A 26,185-nucleotide genomic window follows, 5' to 3' on the forward strand; every position below is an offset into this window, starting at 1 on the left:
TTTTACTCAAGTGGTAAAAAAAAAACAAAATTTGTACAAATAATTAGAAAAGAATAAAAGAAATACTTAACTTACTTGCGTACTAGCATTTTCAATGCGGATAGAATTTAACAGGGTGGGTTTGCAACTTCAGCTTTTTATCAATCATGGTTGTATTTTAGTCCATTTAAATTTGTAAATTCTTGTAAATTCAGTGCTGCGACAGTTTTAAATATTTCAAATTATTTCAGGTTTTAAATATCTCGAAATAATTTTCGTTCAGAAAAAACACTAAAAAGGGCACTAGGCACTAAATATTTTTTTTTTTTGACGTTTTAATTTTCAAAACGCACTAAATCTAGTGCTTAAAGCACCAAGTTGACAACTTTGAGACACACGTTTATTTTCAATTGCCCTGGATAGTACGCCACCATTGCAATTGCAGAGGAGATTCTACAAGCTTGAGTTCCCCTAGGTCTGAATGCTGGCTTAATAGCACATTAATTCCTCTTTCATATTGCATTGCCATCGTTTTCCATGCTAAGTGTGAAGTTTCAGGTCTCTAGCTCAGAGGGAAGTTGGCTAAAAATTTATTACAAGATTTAGTTACACGCGGGTGAAACTTACTAAAAGCATATACATAAATGAATTTGCCATTTAAAAAACCATTCCCGTTTATTTTTTCACAGCGCCCATAACTATCACCAACAGGATATATTTTATGCATACATTGTTTATGTATTTCTGAATAATCTCTAATGTGCATAAGAGTATTAGTAAGAGTTTCTTTGACAATGCAGCTCCACTGTCGCTTCACATATTTCCAAGTCGATCAGTTTTTAATTACCCCTAAATTTTATTGAACATTTACAGGAGCTGGGGATCTTTATTAATTCTTCCTTCAATTCACCATTCATAAATACAACTACGGATCGAAAAGTGTAGCGCTGAGTGCATGTCGATGTGTAGCCTACCGGCAAGCTATCTGCAAATCTACATTCTTTATTTGTTTCACTGCAAAAATAAATGATGAATATAAAAAATTCAAATATCGACAATTTGCCCTATTTACTGTTCATCTTTTTCTTACGTGCATTCCTCTATTAAGATTCCTTGTTTGTTCCCACCGCGTTGTACCACCAGTACCGATTTCGAGTCCTTAGTTTCAGCGCTTTGTGGATATACCAACCTTGTTATCGAATCGCAGTAGTCAAATTCGTCAGAGTCAGTGTAATGCATTGATCGCACCGCAGTATCCCCTGTATAATCATCTCTGAAATGTGCTGGAAATTGTGCCAAATTTTCCAAGCTTATATTATGTAATTGCGTTTGCTCTAAATAATTTGGCACCTCAGTGCAAAATGATTTTCCGTCGCAGTTGACGTTTTCTAAAATGTGACAAATATTACATAAGTATTTAAGTGTAATTGTAAGTAAAATATATGTATAAGTAAGCATAAATATGTATGTATGTATTTAAATTTCGTTCGCTTTTTTATTACTTTCGGAAGAGTTGTGCGTTTGAATAGCATTTGTTTCTTGAGGTTTGGCATTTTCGTTGGTATTTGGAAATGCACTTGTTGAACTCGCCTGAAAAAGAAGATAATAACTATTCACACTTCAGTTTTCCTTTGATTCGAATGAATGCAATATTTGTGAATAAATGTTATTTAAATATTTATCTACGTACATATGCGATATGTAGATACCCGTACATATGAGGATTCCCCGAACCGCTCAATGTGGTCTTTAATTATTATTATGCAAAATTAATGAAGTAAGTACCTATGTATGTATGTTAGTTGATTTCTTTAATGTTTACAAACTTTTCTAAAACATTCAATTAAAAGGTCGCGCACGTATGTATCTACATATGTATGTAATTTACAAACTGATGATAATATTCTCATAATCGTTTAATGCTTGCTAATTTATGACGTTTAATAATGGGAGTATTTTTAAGTGTTATATTTTTTTAATTATCCTACTGAGAGCACACACTGTTCAAGGAAGACAACAATTAGATACTTTCAGCATTTTAAAGAAACTTCCGATCGCCCAAAATGTTTGTTAAACAGCAATTTTAATTTTTCCCTCTTACGTCAGGTTTTTTTTTTTAAGACTTCGAGATTTGAAAAATATGATTAGTTCAAAAAATTATTTAAAAAAATCAGTGCACTCTAGAAAAGGATAGGCATCACACCAAAGAGAAAGATCAGTATAATTAAAGATTAAATTCTTTGGTACATAAGGATGAGTAGGTACTCAGAATGTCCTTTTAAAATTTTATCCTTGAATATGCTTGAAATTTTGCAACATTTTTTTTTGGAAAACTTATATGTTAAGGACTGATATACAGTCGACCACACCCTCGAATTTTATCCTTCTAACATAATTAGCTTACAAAAAATAAAGTTAATTAAAAAGGCATTCCCAATACCAATTCATTCTTATGAACTACAGAATTTAGCTTTATTTTCTAATTCTACGCAATTTCTCTTTCATTTGGTACTCATATTGTATTTCTAAATTGTAAAGAATTTTTTAAATAAATTTTGGCATAAATCATATCATTGAAGTTGCAAAGTCCTTTTAACTAAACTACTAAACTAAAAACGAAGTTTACTATATTTAGCCCACAATTTTGTGAGTGGCCAAGTGGTCGGGCCGGCGGCACTTCCATAATGCTGAAAGGTTTCACTTTCGTAGAGTAGAATGACCTGGTTGGCGTGAAATGTCCCATATGTATGGAAATTGACTAATGGTTGGAATCGGGCCCTTTGATATGGATGAATGTGCGTCAGAACTTTTAAAAAGTGTAAAAGGAAATTAAAATAAAATTTTTTCTAAAGCTAACAAAATTCTATTCATCACAATTTTCCGGATTTTGTAAGTTTTTTTAATATTTAGGTCATTTTTCACTTAAATTGCTTTCGTGAAACTGGCTGTTATACTTAAAAAATGTTGTCAAATTTTGTTATACAATACCTCTAACTGATCTTAAAATAAACTGAAAATTTCAACGAGGGTATTTTTTTAAGATATGGATCTTGAGCTTTAAAATATTTTGTTTGCAAACTTTAAACAAAGTTGTGTTGAACTATTTTAATCTAATTTAAATGTATTTTTAATTTTTAATAGGATATTTAAATATCATTAAGAGGTCTTGAATAAAAAACTTTAGCTAAACATTTAAATTTGTTTCTGTAAGTTTTTTACTTTCCCAATTTTGTAATGTGTATTTTTTATATAGCCCTAATTACCACCTTTGAAACGAGACCAGAACCATTTTTTTACTTTAACTTAAACTTAAATTAACTTAGAAAATCTCGATTGTGAGCTTTTGAACTTTTATTTATTTATTGGCAGAACTTCGTTATGTGTTAAAAGAAAAACTCTAACCAAAAAGCATCCAAAAATGGTCGATGCCAACAACTAATTTAAATTTAACTGCTTATCAGGTAATTTAGGCAATTCGATACCTCATTTAATTGACACCTCGAACGAACGATACAGACAAAAAAGCATTCGCGCATTATGTATGCATTTGTATGTATATTAGGGTGGTTAAAAAATAATTAATTTGGAGTTTTGATGCTCTCACCCCCTAGGATTGTTCCATACCCAAAATTATTTCTAAATCAGAAAGTATTTAGAGGTTTCTCAATATTTTTTATATGGAGAGAAAAAATTCGAAGTCGCTGCCGAAAGCTAGTTTTCCTATAAAAGTATTTTCTAAGCCATAACCAAAATCATATAAATCAAAGTGTCAAACTTTGTACAAAATTCCATAAACTTGCACAAAATTCAAATCTTTTAATCTGAATCTTTAGCTTTTGCGATTTTTTCGACATTTCCGCAAATATCTTCCGTGCTTTAATGCGCCGTAAAAGTATTTTTGTGTCGTTACTTCCTCCCAAAACCTTACGGCCTCATGCCTGAAAAACAAAATATATTTAAAGAGCTTAATGAAGAGAGATTTTCAAACAAATTAGAAAGTAGATAAAGTATCGATTATCTCATGTGAATTTAATTTATGGGCCTATAACACGAGTCTACATATCCCGCACTTTCTTCAAACTAATTCAATATCTACCTTTTCTGATCAATTTACCTGAATTAAATTTTTCAAATAGGTGACAGTTTCCTTCAGTTTATAAGTGAATATAATTTTTCAAACATGTGGCAACTCTCTTCGAAAATATTTTCGGCAGTAAACTTTCCTAAACCTCTGCAGTTTAATACCCATGTTGCAATATCTATTTATCTTGTAAATTAAAGTAATTTTACATATGTACATAGACATAGACATAGAACATTCCACATAGAAATTATTCCACGTTTTAACATATCGTCGATATTTTTGCAAAACCGCCCATCGACCAATTGCAAAACCGCCTATCTAATGGCACTCAAATTTTAAAGGAGAGCGAAAAAACGGTTTTTCTTTGAAGGCATTGCCTTCATAGGCGGTATTTTCTCTAGCTCTAATTTTACAAATCTGTTGTTTTAATAACGATTTTATGATTCTTATGCATAAATCTCGATGCCTGGATTTCAAGCTTACCAAATCTCATTTTTGTCACAGTGGCGATATAGACGGTTTTGCAACTGGTCGATGGGCGGTTTTGGAAAAATGTTAGGTTAGTGCTTCAGTTAGTATTCCGAACTTAATTTTATTGCGATTTTTACTAAGTTGTAGGTGACAATAGTATGCTTATCTTATAAAAACTAATTAATTGAAATTTAAATAAATATTATAAGTTTAAATTTTACTGTGAATAGTTAAAAAATTTATTTACAATTACAAAAACGTTATACAAAGTCTGCTCTGTCTTAAATGCAAAAACACATTATATAAATACTCAATAAAATAAATAAAATATTTTTGTTTTTAAATTTTATCTATCAAACTACTCCCTCGTTTAACATAGTCGTACATCCTAGGAAATTTACAATTTTTGTTGGCACCTTGGTTTACATTTTATATGTACATTTTATTTTTTCTTTTATTCTACAAATTCGCTCAGTGAAACTAGCACTTTTCAACTATCTTGAGGTCATACTGGGTATTCATTAAAAGCTCCGCGTACGTCGAGCTTTCAAATGCTGCACATAACTTTTGTGTGTGTTCCATGAATCGTATGAATCATTTTTAATGTTGCGCGCCATTATTCCGCAGTACACATTTGCAGCAATTGGGCATTTTCACCTGCTCCTCCATCATTTCGCCGTTAACCAATACAATCATTGTTCTAAAAACGAAATGTTGTTTACACCTCGAGGTGTAGTGGCGTGGCAATGATTCCTCAAAACGGCATGGCTTTTCCTCATTGCTGCAATGGGGCGGAGGTAAGTAGAAAGAACTGTTAGCAAGAACCTTGTCTTTCCAAAATTCATTCACATTTTCCACTTACTCGCACTGTTCCACCAAAATGCCCTGCCTGTGTTCGTCGTGTTGCACAACCAAAAGCCATTTGGATTCTTTCGTTTCGGCGCTCTTCGGATATATCAGGTGCGATGTGCTCGAGCAATAGTATTCTTCCAGCGGCTCTGAGTTCATGCGCTGCGTTACATTTTGGGGCTGTACGAGATCATCTTTGAAATAGGGTCTAAATTTGTCAAATTTCTCGGCGCTGATTTTATCCAGCTGTGTAGCCTCTAAATAGTTTGGCACCTCTGTGCAGTAGGGTTTACCTTGCCGTCGCTCAGGGCAAATGATTTCATCTGCAAGAAAGGAAAAAATTTTAAAATCTTTTATGAAGACTAAATAATCAACTGTTTTGCTAATTACCATCGGGAAATATGATTGCACCGTTATCCTTGACGGGTGAAATATTTCTATCGTTACTGTTGTGGTCATTATGCGTTGGTGTGCCCGACGTTGTCGTCTGGAAAATGAGAAAATCGTTAAAAACCACGCTCAGTTTGCCGTCGGGTGATCTTTGCACTTTAAATGTCGGTTGCGATGCGTCCTTGAAGTGGTAAGCAAGAATAAATAAAAACGCAAATGTAGAGGCCGAGTGAGTTGCAGATGAATAGAAAAACAGAGAGAGGGAGAGAGAGAGAGGGAGAGAAATAAAGTCGTCGAAAGAAATCGTGAAAATTTTTGAAGCTTTTTTCGAGCTATTGACTGGCACTTACATTGAACAATACAAGTCCCGGGCTATCACCCACCTTGAAAATACGTTCCAATTTGTCGCTTAAATCCTCTGCCGTCTGTCAAAATTTAAATTTCTGATATTTTAAGTATTTCCAATTCGATCAAATTGTATAATCAAACCTTCATAATTTGTCCCGATTGCGATCGACTGTAAGCCAAAGTGGAACGTTTTTGTCGAATCGTGCGGAAATCGTATGAGTCACCAGCTATTGGGCTTACTATCTGCAAGAGACAGAGGCAGGCATTTGGTCCGTTAGAATATAAATAGAAATTTAATTTATTATGCATATTTTAAAGTCCCAAAGTTCGTAAAATTTATTTACTTAGTTCAAAATCAATCACTCATTAAATTTTAAACAAATGTCAAAAAAATAAAATAAAATAACCCGTCATAGATATCTCCCACCAAGCAAAACCTGGCAACAATCGCCAATGGCAACAGATTGGCGCCTCACCGATTTATTGCTGTGTCGACAAATCGGCAACACCACTTCTTTCATGTCAATTTGGCATAAATAAGTTCTCAAAAATTATGAATATGGCGCCGACAGTATTGTCCAAATAGGAAGCCAGTTCAAATTTTGTATACAAAAAAATAAATGAAGTTTAAAAGAAATAAAAATGATTCCAAATATCGCCTGTAGTAATAATAAAGGGATAAAAAAACGACTCATTCAGGTAATAAGAAAACGACTCGCACAGGCGAGTTGCCTTCGGCGGACGTTTTAGAGCGACTGGTAATAAGAAACTGATACCATGGCGATATTACCGCATAAGCGATTTTGGCCGAGTCCATAACAGCACGCCATTCATTTCTCTTCTGTGCTAACTGACGTCAATTGGAAATGCCCAGTGAAGCCAAGTCCTTCTCTAGCTGGTCTTTCCAACGCAGAGGAGGCCTTCCTCTTCCTCTGTTATCAACATCGCGGCCCGCGTTGAGTACTTTCAGAGCGGAGCGTGTCTGACCATTCGAACGACATGGCCAAGCCAGCGGAGCCGCTGAATTTTAAATCATNTCAACATCGCGGCCCGCGTTGAGTACTTTCACGGCGGAGCGTTTCTGTCCATTCGAACGACATGGCCAAGCCAGCGGAGCCGCTGAATTTTAAATCATTGGGATCAACTTGTCAAATAACGTTAAATTACAGGCATCTAACTCTAATTTATTTTTCATGCAAATATGGGTTCGAGTATTTTTTATGAAGTGTGAAGTAAAGTGGTTTGTGATATAGTATTACTTTTCATTTCATTTGGTGCAAGGTCTAATAAAACAATTGCATGTACTATTAAAAAAAAATACCTTAGGTTTATTAATGCATTATATATATATAAATACTTATTTCTTGCTTACAATATTGGTGAAATGAAGGATGTAATTAAGTAACTTAACAACTCATTCAGAATTTTTATTGTAATAATTTAAATTGCAAATTCAATTTTGCGCTTCCCTTTTGCGAATCTTTTTATTATCCTTTCAGTGTCGATTTCAGTATCTAAGTGTACGTGTAAAAGTGCTAGACCTATCAGTCTTTCTTTATTCATGGTACTACGCAATCATGTTTTAGCCGGCGAAGGGTTAAAAAACTTCTTTCGGAAGTAGCGTTACTAGCTGGAAGTGTGACCAGAATGCGGAGAAGCTTGTTAATCAATGGAAAAGCATATTCGTCGCATTTACCAAAACCTTGTGCTGCTGATTTTGGGAATGGCTTTTCGCTTTCCTTATTTGTCCATCGTTCTAACCACACTTTCTCCTTCCAAATAAATATTTCCTTTTCTAAAAAAAAGTATCGTAACGTTTTCCAAGCGATTTTACGCATTCCATAGCATTATTTGTTTGGTCAGGCGTATTATATTCCCCAATTTTAGATGCAAGTAATAAGTTTAAATCAAAAATGTTTAATGTCTCTTGTGCCATTGACTGCTTCGTTAGCACGATTCAAGACAAGCGAGGGCTCTTGGAGGAGTAAACTTTAAAATTTTTAATTTAACTTTTCAATTTTTTAAGTCATTAACATTTTTATGAGCATACAAATATCTGGTTACACAGTTGAAAGTGAAATTTCCTACATACGAAAATTTGGAAGGAGAAAATTCCAACTTCGCAAGAGCTGTTTGCCACTTTTTTGACAGCTCAACTCCGCCATTTAATATAAAAAATTCGCAAGGAATTTTTATTCATGATAGGAGAAAAGGAAAAAGAGAGAAAACTCCCAGGGAGTTCTGATAGTATCTACATACCCATTGTTTTAATTTTTCACGTTGACGAAGAGTTTTACACGATTTCTATAAATAATATTGTGCAAGCCTAAAAAATGGTTACGATTTAAGATTAAGACTTAATTTTTTTTTCAAATTTCTCGAAATTTTGCCATTTTGTATCCGTTACTGGTGACAACATCAAGCCACACGCCATAAATCGGATGAGAAACTCGGCCAAACACCCAACATATGTGTAAGCGCCAATTTTATTATAATTATTTCGGTAACTGAATAAAACTAAATATTTCATGAAAATTATCCTAAGATAAAAATAATTAGTAGATAATTTTTCTACTATAATCTCTTTTGTCTAGCTTCACGTTTTATTTTGTTATTGAGTAAAAAAACACATAAAATAATTTTGGCCGGTTTTACTATGCAAATACCCCTCTGTGCGACGTCAAATAAAGAAGGATCTGCGTTTTTTCGAGAAACCTATTCTAAGCAAGATCTATGACCGGTTCGGGTACCGAAGAAGATGGGAGGACGAACTTTACGAGTTTTAAAATTACATGGTCATAGTTAAGCATACAAATATATAACGACTGCGCCGGCTTACAAACGTTTTGCATATGGAAGATGACTCTCTGGGGACAAAATTCTTAGACTGGGTGAAGTTTTGTGGGGCCTTTCTCAACTAATTTGTATAGAATATATGAACGCATGTCGAAAAATTACTACGATCGATAAATTTTTGGTCCATGAAAGTAAATGCAAACATTACTTCCTATCATTTTCGAAGCCAAATATTTATTGGGCTCTGTAATAAACCCAATAAACTAACCAAATAAGATGATAAAGAAATATACAAATTAAGAAGCAAAATCATTTCTATGTACATATGCAACTATATACATATATGTAGTTATTCGTAGAATATACGAAAAACCTGAATAAGCGAATTGAACTTATGTTTATTAACTAAATACTACGACTTCAATAATTTCGAAATACTTTACTGTAGATATGCTTACACGTGCCTACATAATTGCATTTACGTACATATATTGAACACATTTCTAAGCAAACTTATCTCCTAACCCTTCGATTTGAGTTATGAAAATAATATTTATTTTGAAGCATATTTAGGTAATCACAAATATTTGCATGCCCGTAAGAATCCAGAAACTCTTAATTCAATATTAGCTCAAATCTAGCTCGGAGGAATGAGATGCAAGTTACATTAAGATACCAAGTTCTCAGTTAGCAAGTGTTCAACACAATTTTTCGTTCCAAGATATATATGTATGTAAGTATGTGGAAATAATAATTTTACAACTTAAATATACTTTAACTTTAACAGAAGTACACGTGGTGATTTTTTTAAGTGACAATGTTTTAAGTAACATTTTTTGCTAATTTCTTATATTCAAAACCTATATTAATCAAATTTCAAACTTCATACAAAATTTAGAAAAGTTCAAAAAATGTTCCTTCAAAATTTCGTATTCCAAAACTACGATTATTCAAAAACCGTGGCAGAGAGCCTTACGAAAAATTTAGTAATTTATGTTTATGCTCTTTTCACTTAGATTAGTTTATTGATTTTAAGGCCGGTTTTTTGTAAAAAATGCCAACGAAGAACAAAAATAATTACAAATGGTAGAAGCTATAGCTTTCACGCTTTTAGAAATCACCGCATCTTTGCATCATTTGCAACGGTAATTTATTGGGATCATCAGTTATTTAGGGGTTGAAATAAGGGGCGAGTGACCAAGAGCTACAAAATTACTGAAAAATTTGTAAAGTTTTTTCGCAGTTACGTTAAGATATCTCGATTTTTATCGAGTTATCGTGTGCACAGGCAGACGGATGGACGGACAGACAGTCACCACTTAATCGATTTCTCTTTTCATTCTGATCATTTATGTATACATTTGTCTATACCTATCTCGACTCGTTTTGCCTGTTACAAACAACCGTTATGTGAAAAAAGTTATAATACCCTTGTGCACAAGTGCGCTCAGGTACAAAAACAAGTCAATTTTTTATGTATTTTTTTAAGAGGAATAAAATTAATTATGTCATAACTTTTGAAGCACACCATATACTGGCTTGAAATTTTATGCGCAATTAGTACTTAGAAGTGTACACATCATATGTGGTAGTTAACTAAAGTGTGCTTTTGAAAAATAACTAAATGGAAAGTAGCTCAAATTGTGTAAATCTATTTTCACAATTTTCTAAATTTTCGGTTTGTCGCGTATAGTTTTTGAAGCATTTCGTTTAGAAAACCTTTTAATATGTATTGAATTCTACAAACAATTACAAATAATTTGATACTTTAGCAAGGGTGTGCCTTTCAGAATAAACCAATTTTTTTTAAAATTTTAAAATATTCTGCGACCTTGAGCGTAATTTTTATTCCAAAAATAAATTAATTTAAGGCACATTTGGAAAATACGTCGAAACGATATAAATCTTCTTGTAACTAATAGTCCTTATAACGTTACATATACTTGTAACAATGTTTCAGAAAATAATTTTTTTCTAGAAGTGTGTATAAAAACCCTGATTTACTACTTTTAATGGGGGTCCTTCTTCGTAGTGAGAATATTTCAAGCGAGGAATCAAGTCAACTTTTTTTCGACAGTGGTTGGTTACTTAATTGGAGCCCTCTAAACTCAATGGCGTCCTAGTTTTTCCCAATTGGCTCCACTTTTCAGTGAGAGCGGTACTTGACACTTTGCTTAAAGTTTAACTATTTTATAAAAAAACATCCCTCAGTTTTGAAGATATTTTACTAAAATTTTGTCACACGAGTGTAACTCTTAAAATCATCGAAATTGTCCGGACATCTCAGTAGATGCAGTTGTATGTGGGCTATATGTTAAAGTGAACCTATTTCGATAATTTTAAGGAATAATTAAGGTTATATTAAAAACCCGTTATGTGCAAAATTTAGAAAATAACTTTAACGGTGAGGGAGTTATTTTTCTTTAGAAAGTGTGCCTGTTTTTTTTTTTGATCGCATATGCATTCGATTATTTAAATTTTAAAATGACTCACACTATTCACAGGTATTTCTGCTGCACTTCATCTAAATATTACAAAATTTTTTTGTCAACCTCATTGCACTTCAATCGCTGATGTGCAACTAAAATTTTACAGCTTTCATTGTCAACAAGTTTGTAACACAAACACAGATCATCAGCCGTTTTTAAAGCGTCATACACATCCCTACATACAAATGACGTCATAGATACATATTAATATATACATACATATTTACATTGTAATGATATTAAATACTGATGTAGGAAGTTCTTCTTAAACAAATGAAGTCAGCAACGACTCGGTCGTGATTTAAAGAAAAAAATAAACAAAGACTTAAAAAATTATTTTATTCAGACAAGGTTCAGACAGATAATAACCACGAATTCATAAAATACCTGTCTACATAAAAATTCAAAAGTCATTTAAATTTCATTGCATATGTTCACACTTATTGCAAATACTTGCAATTCTTTCTTAACCTGTTTCTTTTTTTGCTTCACATCTCTTTGCGGCTCCTTAACACGTCCATTTGCGGTCGTCTGCAAAACTCGATGAATTCAAAATTAATTGGACAGCAAGATGAAATAAAAGAATGTAAAAAACAAGCTTAAAATAAAGCTTTTATTCAACATGTACAATTGAAGGAATAAAATAAAGTAGTATAACAGTAGATTTTTTAGCAAGAAACTTTTGTCAAAACTGCACTAGAATCAACAAAATAAAATAAGTTAAGGTCTCGTTAAAGTTACTAAAAGCCATTTAGTGAAAGGAGTCACTCAAACTCGAATGAAAATTACTAACAATTTGTACTAATTTAATTCGTTTTTAAAAAAGTTTGTCGCGCGAAAAGCAAACCGGCATTTAAATATCTGCATACATACATATACATACCTAACCAATTATGCATGTACGCTGAATTCGGCGACAAGCTTTTTTAAAAACGAATTAAGTTAGTACAAATTGTTAGTAATTTTCACTAGAGTTTGAGTAACTCTTTTCACTAAATAACTTTTAGTAACATTAACGGGACCTTAACTTATTTTATTTTATTCATTTTAGTGCAGTTTTGACAAAAGTTTCTTGCTAAAAAATCTTTTGTTACACTACTTTATTTTATTCCTTTGATTGTACATGTTAAATAAAAGCTTGTTTTTAAAAAACTTTTTTTTACATTATTTTATTTTGAACTTTTTTATTTTATATAACCAGGACATAATATTTTTATTAAGGGCTGACTCTCCATTTAAGAGCGTAGTATATATAATATATGCGGGCTAAATCTTTTCGATCATCTGTTTAGGCTGGACAAAACACGTTGAATTCAGGTAGCGAAAAGTTGGCAGGATCGCACGATTTGTACATTTGTACGGATTTGTACATTTTGACAGTGAAAGAGTGCCGGTATGAAAGAGAGGAGAAGAGTCAAAGTATTTTAAGATTTTCGAACCTTTCGAAAGGGTAAAAATAATTGGATTCAAACTGCTTCTTTCAACATTTGGCATGTTCAATATCATTTAGAGTTTCAAGTGAACTGTTACTGTTCCATATTTTGAGAATGAATTTACCTATACATTTGGAAGAAAAAGTGTATTGTCAATGTCCGTGTAAAAATTATGAACTTTTTTTTACACAAACAGAAAACTTCTGCCCGTCCGGCTGCCGAATTTGGACAAACTATAGTGACGCCGAAAATTCACCTGACGAGTATCACTTAGCGAAAAAATTATGACCCTCTGACGCTGGGAACCTTATTATAATGATAAGATAGAGAAAAATCCTATTGGAACTTTTTGGTTAAGGCTCAAGAATGGTCTCTTCTCTAAGTTTGGAAAAAAGTTTGACGGCCACTGTTTTCAAGATGCCGGTAATTTCACAACCCTTTGCGTCCCGAAAATCAAGTTTTACATTCCCTGCGACGTAATTTACATATTCACGTTCTTGCAGGTTCCACTCATCGATGTGTAAAATTTTTCTCGCGGTAAACTAAGTGACAACGAAAATTGTGAACCCCTGGAAAATCCGTAGGCATCGGATGCTACTTTTAAAGTTCCGCATTCGATGAACCGTAATTTGAAATTTCAATTAAAATATGTGTTAAAATGTGTCAAAGGTAATTTTCTACATTTCAAATTTAAATGCCATGCTAATATTTCATTCATCTAAACCGGTAACTTTTACAAGCGGATACTCTTATAAATTTAAGAGCTCTGTTATATTGGGTGCGTTCAGAAATGCATCAAGCCAAAGCATCAGTCTCTTTTATTTCTTAACTATAATTGATGGAAATGTCGTATTTACGCAACTAAGTTACAATTCGGCTTTTAATCGTGGTTGCGCATGTTTGACATTTCTATCAGTAATATTCTAGAAATAAAAGAGACTGATGCTTTGGCATGATGCATTTCTGAACGCACCCATTACCCCATTCTCTCTTTTCGTTTACACTTGCGACAGAGTTGCCTTTGCTTCAGTTTATCAAGATTACTCAGTGGAATCGTTGGCGAAATTTATTATAAATACGTAAACTAGTTTCTATACAAATTTCGATAGTTGATTTAAGTTTACACAATTATAAGTTTATACGGTTTATAATGTTTCTTTACAGACCGATTCGTGCAAGTAAATCCTAATTAAGAAGTAAAACGGGAATAAAGATTAAATATTTAAGCTTTATGTGACATCCAAATATTTAATAACATTTTTTTCTTTTAAAGGCGATGCAGTAGAGAAATGTTATTTCTAATTTTTTCATGTATACATAAGTAGCCTACTGTGTCTTTTGTTTATTTAATGTCTGATATTTCTGGTTATACAACAAACAGCAAATAAATTCATATTTCAATCCTGTAGCTAATTTAGTTTATTTAATTTTAGTCTAATTAAGTTTTAAGCTGCTAAAAAATAGCTTTAATTTTACCTTTAACCAAAAAAAATTCTCAGAAATCAACGGGATTTTTTACCAACTTTAAACTTGCAATAGAATTAAATGGGCTACAAAACTGCGTACTAAAAACAAAAAAGGTTCTGATTAAAAAATTTGATATTTTGGTAAAAGTTTTCAGAATTGTTATAATTGTTGTACAAAGTTTGAAGAGTAAATGTATATGGTGTTTGCCATAAAACCTAGGCTTTTATAAAAAAAAATAAAAATAAAAAACATTAAATAAACTAAAGACAAATAGCCAAAACTGGTCAAAATATAGCACACCTATTATATTGTGGACAACTGTATGTAAGCACTCGAATTTATTAAAAAAAAAAAAATATAGGCATATTTGGTGGAATTGATTATATTAAAAAAAAAGTTTAAAATTTCTGCGTTCGCCCCTGCTCAAATCCCACACTTTTTGGTAATGATAACAGCATTTTTTACAGCCGTTTTTTTTTTTGCCCTCCTGAAAAATACCCATTTTCACATTCGATAGTTTGACATGGTAGCGATGATATGATCGTTCAACAGAAAATTCATAAATTCTTAAACCGAATTTCCGCCATAGATGAGATATCAAAAAATTCAATATCAATGAGAAAAAATCTAATCGATTTAATTTAAAGATGGCATCTCTAGTCGAGACTNAAAAAATAAATTCTTTAACCGAATTTCCGCCATAGATGAGATATCAAAAAATTCAATATCAATGAGAAAAATCTAATCGATTTAATTTAAAGATGGCATCTCTAGTCGAGACTAATTAATATATTTTTGAGGAAGCTAACGCAAAAGCGCAGAACGCCGAACTTAAGTATATCAGCATTTTGTTGAGATTTCAAGTACAAAAGAACACATAGAATTAATTTTTTACTACAGAATAACAATTGAGTGTCGCATTAAAATTTGATAATCTATTGTTAGAATGCAAATGGGTGCCTCTTTAGTTAGCAAAGCGACATCCAATATATGTACATGTCCATACATTCAAAAGTTCAGAAGGATCAAATGAATTGAATTCAAATGTAGTAATTATATTCCGATGTATGTACATATTCTTGCTAGAATTTTTTTTTATAGTTCAACTAAACTTGAACCGTAGTATTGGTATTTGCAACTTTTAATTTATTTGGTATATATTTAGNTCATAAATTCTTAAACCGAATTTCCGCCATAGATGAGATATCAAAAAATTCAATATCAATGAGAAAAAATCTAATCGATTTAATTTAAAGATGGCATCTCTAGTCGAGACTAATTAATATATTTTTGAGGAAGCTAACGCAAAAGCGCAGAACGCCGAACTTAAGTATATCAGCATTTTGTTGAGATTTCAAGTACAAAAGAACACATAGAATTAATTTTTTACTACAGAATAACAATTGAGTGTCGCATTAAAATTTGATAATCTATTGTTAGAATGCAAATGGGTGCCTCTTTAGTTAGCAAAGCGACATCCAATATATGTACATGTCCATACATTCAAAAGTTCAGAAGGATCAAATGAATTGAATTCAAATGTAGTAATTATATTCCGATGTATGTACATATTCTTGCTAGAATTTTTTTTTATAGTTCAACTAAACTTGAACCGTAGTATTGGTATTTGCAACTTTTAATTTATTTGGTATATATTTAGTGCAACAGCCGGTTGGCCGTTTGATTACCGATTTGTTCCTCTATAAATATTTGCACACATACCTATGTAAAAATTAATGTGTTTAGGAGCATTTGTCTGCAAAAAAATTATTTTGCAATAAATATATGAAATAATGCAATGAGTATTTAATAAAAATAATTTCATCTATGCTTTTTCCTTTTCATTATTTCGCGCGTTCCTCTCGCCGCTTAACCAGCAGCTTTTCTGTTGTAAAACAACAAAGCATTTTATGCATATCCATATTAGGGCGGGTCACTTTGTATGGGAGATTTTTTCGATTATGCACGTATAGAAGGATTCTACGTGTAATTCTAATCAAATTTTCCGAGAAGCCGTGGGTCCCATATAAATTTACAGTTTGCCAAATTGCGAAAAAATATTACTTAGTATTTTGCTGTAGTATCGCAAAGAAGTGCTTAAATTTTGTATAATCCATTCTGCAATTATCTTTTCTTAAAACTTCCACCAAAAGGCCCAACAGTGCAAATTTTCTCCGAAACCTATTTTCGCAATTTGGAAAACTCCAAATTGATTTTAGACCCATGGTTTCTTCAGTAAATTTACTTAGAATTGCACGTAGAATCCTCCTATGCTATACGCTCATAGTAAAAGAAAAATTGAGCAGCCCTAATGCATAGATATACATGTATGGGTAAAAATATAATTCCTAAACTTTGTGCAAAACTCGCGAAAATTCGGCAAATTTTCATCAACATTTTTAACTTTTAAATCAGATTTTCGAGAATTGTGATCCAAAAATAGTTAACTTAACGACTTTATGGCATTAAAAAAACCTATATATTTACTGAGAGGAAAACTCTCCCATTTGGAAAAATGTTTATTCTAATTTTAAAAGGTGTCCTTTTTAGGCCATAAATTCATTAATTTATTTTGGATATCCTTAATGTATTTACAGGTCTTAGTACATGCTAACTAAATAGTTAGCTGAAAACAAACTGAATTTCTTTGCGTCATCATCATATAAAAGTTGTCAGTTGAAAGCAACGTAAAGTAGTCGAGGCACCCCTAGTTGAAAAATAATGAACTTATAGTACATTTATTTTAAGTTGAGTTCCCTACAGGGTTTTCATATACACACCTAGATATCTACATATACATATTGACTACATACACAAATTTTAAAACAGAATAGGCCATTCAGTTTGACATGCAAAGACAGAGGATGTGTGTGAGGTACTTTTTCCCCAACTCGAAAAATCTGTATCGACATTTCGATATGAAGGACATGAAATTAATCGGCCTGAAGAAGAAGGCTATGCTAGCAAATAAAATGTTCCTACCAACTTTAGGGATACAGACGACGTCAAATTGTCTTCATTATGTGGTATGTAAGCAAATTCAAGCGATGCAGTTAAAATCTTTTTCAAAATCGTCAACAAAAACTCAGCACCATCTTTGAGTACAATAGGTAAGATATTACCCGGACCGGGCGATGTGGAGCTAAAAAGTAGCAGTAGCACAGCTTGTGTCATATTCACTCATAACAGTTCCGGCAACGAAATTTGTACCTTGAAACCGACGTTCGCGTAACTATTATTCAGAGCGTCTGTAAAATAACTGAGAGCGTTTCACTCCGTTTGTCTCCGTGAAGAAACCATCGGTCCTGTTGAGGCAACCCAGCTGATTTTTTGATGGGAACCATTTGATTTAAGACGATTAAAATTAAATTTTTTTTTAAGTAAAGTTAAATTAGCTTAAATCCATGATTTATTCACATTATTTAGTAGAACACAAATCTATATTAACTCTATAAATACATCAATATGTATCTTTAAATATTATTTGTTTAAAATTAATTTTTTTTTTTTTTTGTTAAGTTTATGAACACTTTTTAAGTAAGCAAACATGCAATGGCTTGAATATTTTAAATACTTTGTCGGGTTTTAAAATTAGATAAGGCTATAGAAAATTAAATGCCAGTTTAGTGGAATGTTTTGGAATATTTTGCTCATATTTATAAAACACAAACATCACTGCAAAGCAAATTGACGCAAATAAACACATATGGATAAATAGCAACAACAAAAAAAACAAAGATGTATATACAAACTCTCCAAAGGTATGTATGTACATTAGACTGCATCACTAAAAAATGTTGCGGTTTTTCCGCCACAATTACAAAATTTATTATATTTTAAGACGTCCACCAAAATATTTCGGAAAAATTTTAAGATTTAAGTGAGCTGGACCGATTTGAAAATACCTCCAAAAATGGAGTTTTTTATGAATAAAAATAGTTTCTTAAAGAACTTTTTGAAAAAAGTCCATTCAGATGACAAAACAGATTAAGCTTAAAAAATCTGCATAAAAATATTTTCAACGGAATCGTAAGAATGAGATTTTTGATGCGGTTTTTTTTGTACTTTTTTCAAAGATTGATTTACGAAAAACTTGAATAACTGTGCCAAAACTATTCTAATTTAGACTTATGGGGTCTCAGTAGAAAGGTATTTTCACACTGTTTTTATTTCTGTCCAAAACTAAGTCATTTCTGTCCCAAACTTTTTTTTTTCAAACACCAAAACATCTTAATTCAACTTTGAATGACGTTCGTTAACCCGTTTTGTCATTTGAGGGAATTTTTTCAAAAAAAATTTTAAGAAACTATTTTTATTCATAAAAAACTAAATTTTTGGAGGTATTTTCAAATCGGTACAGCTTACTTAAATCTTAATATTTTTCCGAAATATTTTGGTGGACGTTTTAAAATATAATAGTTTTTATAATTCCAATGGAAAAATAGTACCGATTTTTTTTTGTATGGGGAGTGATGCAGTCTAATGTACATATGTACACATTTTTGAAGACTATATATTTGCAAACAAACCTAAACAATTTCCCTTATTTAATACCTTGTTTCTGAGAACTACTGTAAATAAAATGAATAGGCACAAAACGATACTAGTAAATTAAAGTACATACTCGATACTTTTTTTCTGATACCAAGTAATTTTGGTATCGATACTTTTGAACCTAGTACTGAGTAGGTATTGGAAGAAAGTACTTGTATCGATTCGGTGACAATTTTATTCCCGGACTTTTATTTTTTGATTTAATTATTATTGTGAATAGCTAAAATTTTTTGGCAGTTTAGTTGTCAATGAAAAGAAAGCCCTACAAAGAAAGACCTATTATCACAAATGGACTTAGCAACTTTTCATTCTAAGCTAGCGATATGAATGCTTGGACTACACTAGAGCTTTGTGCTCTACCTCTTTCAGAAAGATACCATTCATAGCTGTGTGTTAGCGTTTTTTTATATAAACAATTCGTATATAGGCACAAGGTCGATAGGTTGATATATGTAGAGAGGAAATAGTTTCTAAACTCATTTTCTTCAAATGATTTGCAACATTTTAATAGCACAATTTTTGCTGCAATCGACAGAGTTCGATACAACCGACAATTTTTGATATTATTATAAACTTTTAGCACCTTTTCGTTTCACTGCATAAGAAGACTAAAATACCTACTAACTTCAAGAAACTTAAACACATTCATAATACATATATTTATTTGCTGTGTTCAATTATATAGCATAAAAGCTGTCTCTTTATCACACAACCAGCCACTGTTTTAAGCCGCACTCACAGCTGCTAAAAATAATTTGCTTTGTATTCACATGCGAAAAGAAACTGCGACTTAAACACTTCACATTAGCGTTACCGCTGAAACACAATGCCGAAGAACGGCGAATTTTTCGCTGCGAATGTTTGCTGTAAAAATTTAAACACACTGTTGTATATGACACACAATCAAAGCAAACGACGGCGTTCGTCCGACGACTGTTCGCAACGATAGACTTATTTCTATCGTCGTTGATGGCGGTAGCGGCAAAATGCGATCCATTGTGGCCATATGCAAAATATTCTCAAGTTTTTCAATCGAAATTAAAAACACTGTATTAGTTTTTGTTAAAAATTAATAATCTTGTTTTTTGTAAAAATTTTAATTGTACCTTATCATAAGCAGCTGAACTCGTTGTCACCGTAGTTGTGTTTTACTGAGCGTAAGTTGCCGCCGTTGTCGCACTACTGTGCGAAAATTCGCCGTTCGTCGGTAGTGTGTTTCAACGGTTATTCGCAAATACAAAATTGTAAAGCAATAACCATTCGTAAGTCAATTATCACATAACCCGAAGTATTTAAGTGCTGGCCTACGTATGTACTTAAAAATTAGCATTTGCGGCCAGATTTTACAATGGCTAGTTCATCTATACAATTTAACACAATGACAACTAACGAACTTTTATGATAAACATATTTACTTTATCTTAAGTTGGGAAATCTGTTATGAAATTTGAAAAAAAATGGCATAAAAATTTTACTACCAGACTATTTATTCGCCGTCATTAAATACACATTTACACACGCAAACACTTCTACTTACTTTTATGGAAAGTTGTCGAAGACGTTCATTAGGGCGTTCCGGTTCCGATTAAAAAACTTGAAACTGTTTTTATTTATAAACTGTTCTAGATCATTGATCAATACTTTTTCTTCACTGCCAGTTACAAAATTAAACTTTTTTCCTGCAAAGTAGTCGTCTTCTCCTAAGGTTGCAATCATTTTTTACTTTGTTTCATTAGAATTTTTTTCATCAAATAAGGCAAAAAAAAAAATGTTTCCGGTGCAAGACAATTTTTTATATGGTATTATTTCCTACAGTCTACGAATTCGGTAGTCCCGAAATTTCACTAAAAAACTGCTTTACAATATTAATGTATTTTATTTGTTTTATATCTAATTTAAATTAAAGTCTTCATAGAGGAATCTAAATTTTGATCCCATTGCGAAATGCCTTAACAGACCCCAATCGGAACCAAAATTTATATGCGTTATTTTCACATTCATTGGTATCGATTTTGAGTATTAGGTGAAAAAAATTAATTTAAATTTTTTGAGTCTTCATAGAGCAATTTTATAAGTGATATCTTCAGCTATTGTGGCATGGACTAGGGGTTGAGGTTTGGCAAATCGAATGTTAAAATGTGTTTCATACATTTAAGGACCACCCTAATATACAGACATTCATATAAATGAAACAATGTATAAGAAATATGCATAGAGCTTAATGCTTAATACCCATCTCTCAAAAAAGGCAAAAACTCCATATAAAAAACGCTGAATAAATGGCGAAGAAATTTTCTTGTGTAAAATTTCCTTAAGGCACTACGAAGTTCTTAAGAAATTTGCTACGCTTTCTACTACAGTTTTCTAAAATTTTTTGTGAACAACATAGATATACGCCTGTGCTATTATTTCGTAAAGAAAGCGTGAGGCTGTGAAATATCAAATGTGAAAATTCCTTGGACTCAAATACACGAAGTAATGGAAATTTTTTACTCTTTTCTTAAAAGCTGGATACAAAGATTAACGCCTAAAAAGTCGTGATAAGTGATAAATAATTTACGAAAAAATTGATTATGTGGATCTGAAAATATAAATACCTTAAACTAAGTATTACCAAAGGCTGTGTTACGAAATGCTAAAGAGGACAGGCTTTATAAACAAAGAGTTATAGTTTTAAGTTGTTTAGACCCATTAGTATTTAATTATCGAATGATAAAATTAATTTTCACTGAATATTCTTATTTAACAGATATTTGTTTCAAAATATGGAATAGCGACAACCTTTTAAGCACTGCCCATTTTTTCTGTGACTTTTAGCGAATTTGGGAAAGATTCGAAACTGAAGTTCTTTGAATGTCCGACGAAAAAGCAAAAGCCCTTTTATAACGGGTGATTTTTTTGAGGTTAGGATTTTCATGCATTAGTATTTGACAGATCACGTGGGATTTCAGACATGGTGTCAAAGAGAAAGATGCTCAGTATGCTTTGACATTTCATCATGAATAGACTTACTAACGAGCAACGCTTGCAAATCATTGAATTTTATTACCAAAATCAGTGTTCGGTTCGCTTTACGTCCGATTTATGGTCTACATAATCGACCAAGTGAGCAAACAATTAATGCGATTGTGACCAAGTTTCGCACTCAGTTTACTTTATTGGACATTAAACCAACCACACGAATGCGTACAGTGCGTACAGAAGAGAATATTGCGTCTGTTTCTGAGAGTGTTGCTGAAGACCGTGAAATGTCGATTCGTCGCCGTTCGCAGCAATTGGGTTTGCGAAACACATTTCGAACCGAACACTGATTTTGGTAATAAAATTCAATGATTTGCAAGCGTTGCTCGTTAGTAAGTCTATTCATGATGAAATGTCAAAGCATACTGAGCATCTTTCTCTTTGACACCATGTCTGAAATCCCACGTGATCTGTCAAATACTAATGCATGAAAATCCTAACCTCAAAAAAATCACCCGTTATCTTCCGCATAGTACGATGACACTCAAAGTCCCTTTTCGCTGTGAACCGAAAAAATGTGAATAGGGAAAAGAAATGATTATTATTTTTTATGAAAATGTAACATACTTTGAAAAAGCATGTTAATCCAAATTTCAAACTTTGTAGAACACTTATTAAAAATTTTATGAACTTTAAGAAATGATGGTCCTCTGCAAAAACGACACAACTCAAATTTCAAAAAATAAAACCTCTTATTATTTTTAAGTGCATCATGTCTCTAATCCTTGCCTACTCCATATCTAATCCTTACAAAATTAAGTAGTAAGTGATGGACGTGAGTTTTGCAGTCTCTTAAAACTTCCACTTTATTATACTAGAATTTAATCGGCCTGCAAAACTGCATACTCAAAAAAATTCTAAACAAATTTTTATAAAATTTGTAAATTCGTTATGTACGCATTTTACTCAACTTCGGTGTAAAAAAAATCATAACTCAAACTATTATAGAGAGCACTTTACTTAAATATTGCGTACAGCTCAGAGCTAGCATTTTGATATTTTTAAATTTTTTTGAGATGGCATATTTTCAAAAACATATTTTTTTATCAAAAAATTTTTCAAGAAAAAAAATTTTAAACTATTTCATTTCATAGCGAATTTTTATGTGTGTATGTGTGATTTTTTTTTCAAATTTTTTCCTCGCCCCATTCTAGAGATATCTATTAAATCGATTTGTTTTTTTTCTGTGCTATAAAGTTTTTAAAAATATGTTAATCAACCTCAAATTTCATATTTATTTATTATTTATGTTTATCCATTAATCTTAAAAATTTGAAACAAATCAAACACATGAAGTGTCCATTTTGGTATGGATTTAGTTTCATATGTTTTGACCACCACTGGTAAGCTTTATCTTGTCAAATCAGTTGAGTTTCTAGTTTTAGAACTTTAAAAATTCCCTTGACCGTCATGCAATCATCCACCGCAGGTTGACAATTTTAACAACATTGTATCTACAATTTAGTATGTATGAATATATACAAACACACATAAATATATGCAAATGACTACTTTAATACAAACAGCTGTGAGAATATAAGGAATAGAGTAATAATATATGAAAATATAAATAACCAAATAAGCATGACAAAACAAAATGAACAAACTCGCTTTAAACAATAAATATTAGTGATAATCATGCAGTCATACATGTATGCAAATTTACGCAAATGTACCCATACATACCCACATACATATGTAGATATGTATATGAAAACATGAATAGCTTATGTACACAAAGCATGCATATAAATTTTGTAATAAAATAGTTGCATTACAATAAAGATGTCAGATACATTTGTGCAATCAAGAAGTAAAAAGAAAACGTAAATAATAAAATACTAAATATGAATGCACTCACCAGTAATAGGTAAGCCAACAATAATAACGGCAATACCGGTCGCAAAGGCCAAAATGTCCGTGACATTTTGCAACTTTTTATGGCCTTATCCCAACTTTTGTCTCGTCACGCCTGGGCTAGTACTAGAATGCACCAGAGTTGTAGAAGCAGCAACTTGCCGGCTATTTACTATTTTGGTCTTCACACGCCTTAACACTGCCTGATTAGACGGTTCAAATGGCTGTTAATATTGCTTCTACTCTTCCTTACATATGTATGTAGAGAGATAGAGAGATCCTGAGTTTTAGTTTGAAGTGCAGCCTGAGGATGTTTCCCTATGCAGGAATTCGGTTTGAAGTTTAAGTATCCTTCCAGCGTTTTTAACACCTCCGCTTCATTAGCACGCCTACGAACATTTGCGAAATCTGCTTACAAAATCATTTGTCGGGTCTTTCCACTCTATTGTACTTAATTATAGTATTTACATATATGTGCATACGTAAAATTATTGCAAAAAGTCCCAAAACGACACGCGATATTGCTTCCTACTTTACTTAAAAGTAAGTAATTGTATAAATTTTGTTTTGCTTCTTTACACACTTTTATGCACTTTTGTTTTTCTCTCCACTTGCTTTTCACATTTATTTATTTAACTTTTTTCTTTTGTATTTTATATTTTGTTTTATTATTCCTATTCACAATCACAAGACCGCTGTCTTTTCTGTCGTTCAATGTTCGCTGAGCGCACGTGTCGAGTTCCGTCCGCCGACTGTTGGTTGTTCAACTGTCACCGCTATGTCCACGACTGATAATGGCCAAGCTGTCAGTGCTACATCCAAAGCTTCAACTGAGCTTCCGAGTTTCAAGTCCATTGATTATTATGTTTTTTTTTTACTCTTTCTCAAACAATGCCAGATTTGGAGACTTTCGCCGGCCCTGAGCGAGAGAACCACGGCTTACTCATACGCGCGCTCCAAACCACTGTTCCGCTAAACCCACTCTACTCTACACTTACCGGCAGCCAGCTGTTTAGCTTGCATATCATTGAATCGACCTCCGCTTGCCAGCTGATCGTCAACTCGCTACTACCAAGCTTGGCTTGTTGGCTTTTTGTTTGTTTTTTATTTTCGGTTTTCCGCCATTGTATTTCGCTTTGTGGTTGCTCCCATCTCTATACATATGTATGTATGTATATACTTACTACCCTCCCTGCAAAAAATGGGACTATTCCGGGATGACTCCGGGAGCAATCGCAAAGGAGCATTCGACTAATACTAGTTTTGATCTCTTTATATGGAATGAACTGATCGTGTTTGTTCGAGCATGTCCTATGAAGAGACTAATTGTTCACCTTGATACCCGAACGGGTATAAAAAGCGACTAGGCACTTTTAAAAAATAAAAATTTGCGCCAGCTGAGATTCGAACCGGAATGCTCAGTTTTTGTTAAGCGATTACTCTCTCTGTGTGCCAACGCCGCGCATGAAATTTCATTGACCAAGTGCGTACGTATCATTAAATCGTTAATAGTACCCGTTAGAGATGAGTTGGGGACTAATTGATCTCCAATTATACCCATAAGGGATGAGTTGAGACTAAATGACCTCCATTAGTACCCGTATGAGTCTATTTGGGACTAATTAATGTCCAATTGTACCCGATTGAGAGTCATCTCGGAATACTCTCTTTAGAGATTAGTCGCACAATTTTTTGCAGGGCTACAAGAATTGTGTGATGGAAACTAACACATTATCATTTAGCTTACTAACACATTTGCAAATTTTGCGTTGGAGGATGACGGAAGATCACATGTACACAAATGTTTACATCAGATTTTTCACACTGCCCTTTAGAATTTGATAGAAACTTGTAGGTAGCCAGTGACAGAAATCTCTATCAGTCTTGCCACTCAAATGATTTGTCAAATGATAGTCACTGTTCTTGCAGGGTAAGTACTGGCATGAGCAGTTAATTTTTTTTTTTTTTTGTTTTGTACCTGTGTTTGTACGTACATATTTTAAGCATTCTCGCATCAGCTCTTAAGCTCAGACAGAGCCCGTATAATACCACATGTGAAAAACGCATATTTTAATGGTTGATCATAACTACTATTTTGGTATCTATTATATTTAATTTTGTTCTCTAAGTTCGAAAGCCACTATCCCACATTAAGAACCATCTGTTTTCAGAACCATCTCCCACGTGTGTGTATCTATGTATATATTTAAAACTCTACACATTTGCAAAGAAGTTTGGTATGAGGATGGGGCTAAGAACAGTTTTAAATAAATGCATATCTCTCTTATTTCAATTAAAATTACCAGCTATTCACATTTCGGGAATTCCAGACAGGGACGTTTCGAAGGGAATGGAGTCGAGGTGGGGCTGAATGGGCTGCCCGCCCCCCACCGGGTTTCCAACGGTGGCAGTATACTCCTTTTTCTTCAATTGGATACATTTTATTA

The 26,185-nt window shown here is 32.6% G+C and overlaps 2 protein-coding genes across 4 annotated transcripts; both read right to left on the reverse strand.

The window, feature by feature from the left end:
- Window positions 1-620: 620 nt before the first annotated feature.
- LOC108364011 (Spaetzle domain-containing protein) lies at window positions 621-19,434 on the reverse strand. Of its 2 annotated transcripts, none has more exons than XM_017617553.1 (4): window positions 19,221-19,434; window positions 1,482-1,569; window positions 1,070-1,367; window positions 621-993 (listed from the first exon to the last, which is right to left on the reverse strand). In XM_017617553.1, the coding sequence occupies exons 1-4, from the start codon at window positions 19,242-19,244 to the stop codon at window positions 819-821; spliced, it is 585 nt and encodes a 194-aa protein (XP_017473042.1). In that variant the 5' UTR covers window positions 19,245-19,434; the 3' UTR covers window positions 621-818. The 2 variants fall into 2 exon arrangements, with proteins under 2 accessions (XP_017473042.1, XP_017473041.1); XM_017617552.1 differs by lacking the exon at window positions 19,221-19,434 and adding an exon at window positions 1,670-1,823.
- Window positions 4,552-24,649, reverse strand: LOC108364010 (protein spaetzle-like). 2 transcript variants are annotated; one of them, XM_017617551.1, is made up of 7 exons: window positions 23,743-24,649; window positions 6,263-6,364; window positions 6,124-6,198; window positions 5,931-5,954; window positions 5,774-5,870; window positions 5,397-5,706; window positions 4,552-5,315 (listed from the first exon to the last, which is right to left on the reverse strand). In XM_017617551.1, exons 1-7 carry the CDS (start codon window positions 23,806-23,808, stop codon window positions 5,135-5,137), a joined length of 855 nt encoding a protein of 284 aa, XP_017473040.1. In that variant the 5' UTR covers window positions 23,809-24,649; the 3' UTR covers window positions 4,552-5,134. The 2 variants fall into 2 exon arrangements, with proteins under 2 accessions (XP_017473040.1, XP_017473039.1); XM_017617550.1 differs by having other exon boundaries at window positions 5,774-5,954; window positions 23,743-24,647.
- Window positions 24,650-26,185: the final 1,536 nt, after the last annotated feature.

The sequence above is a fragment of the Rhagoletis zephyria genome, unplaced genomic scaffold (genome assembly GCF_001687245.7).
Source record: "Rhagoletis zephyria isolate East Lansing unplaced genomic scaffold, Rhagoletis_zephyria_1.1 Rzeph_scaffold_01437, whole genome shotgun sequence".
In the NCBI taxonomy this organism is placed as follows: domain Eukaryota; kingdom Metazoa; phylum Arthropoda; class Insecta; order Diptera; family Tephritidae; genus Rhagoletis; species Rhagoletis zephyria.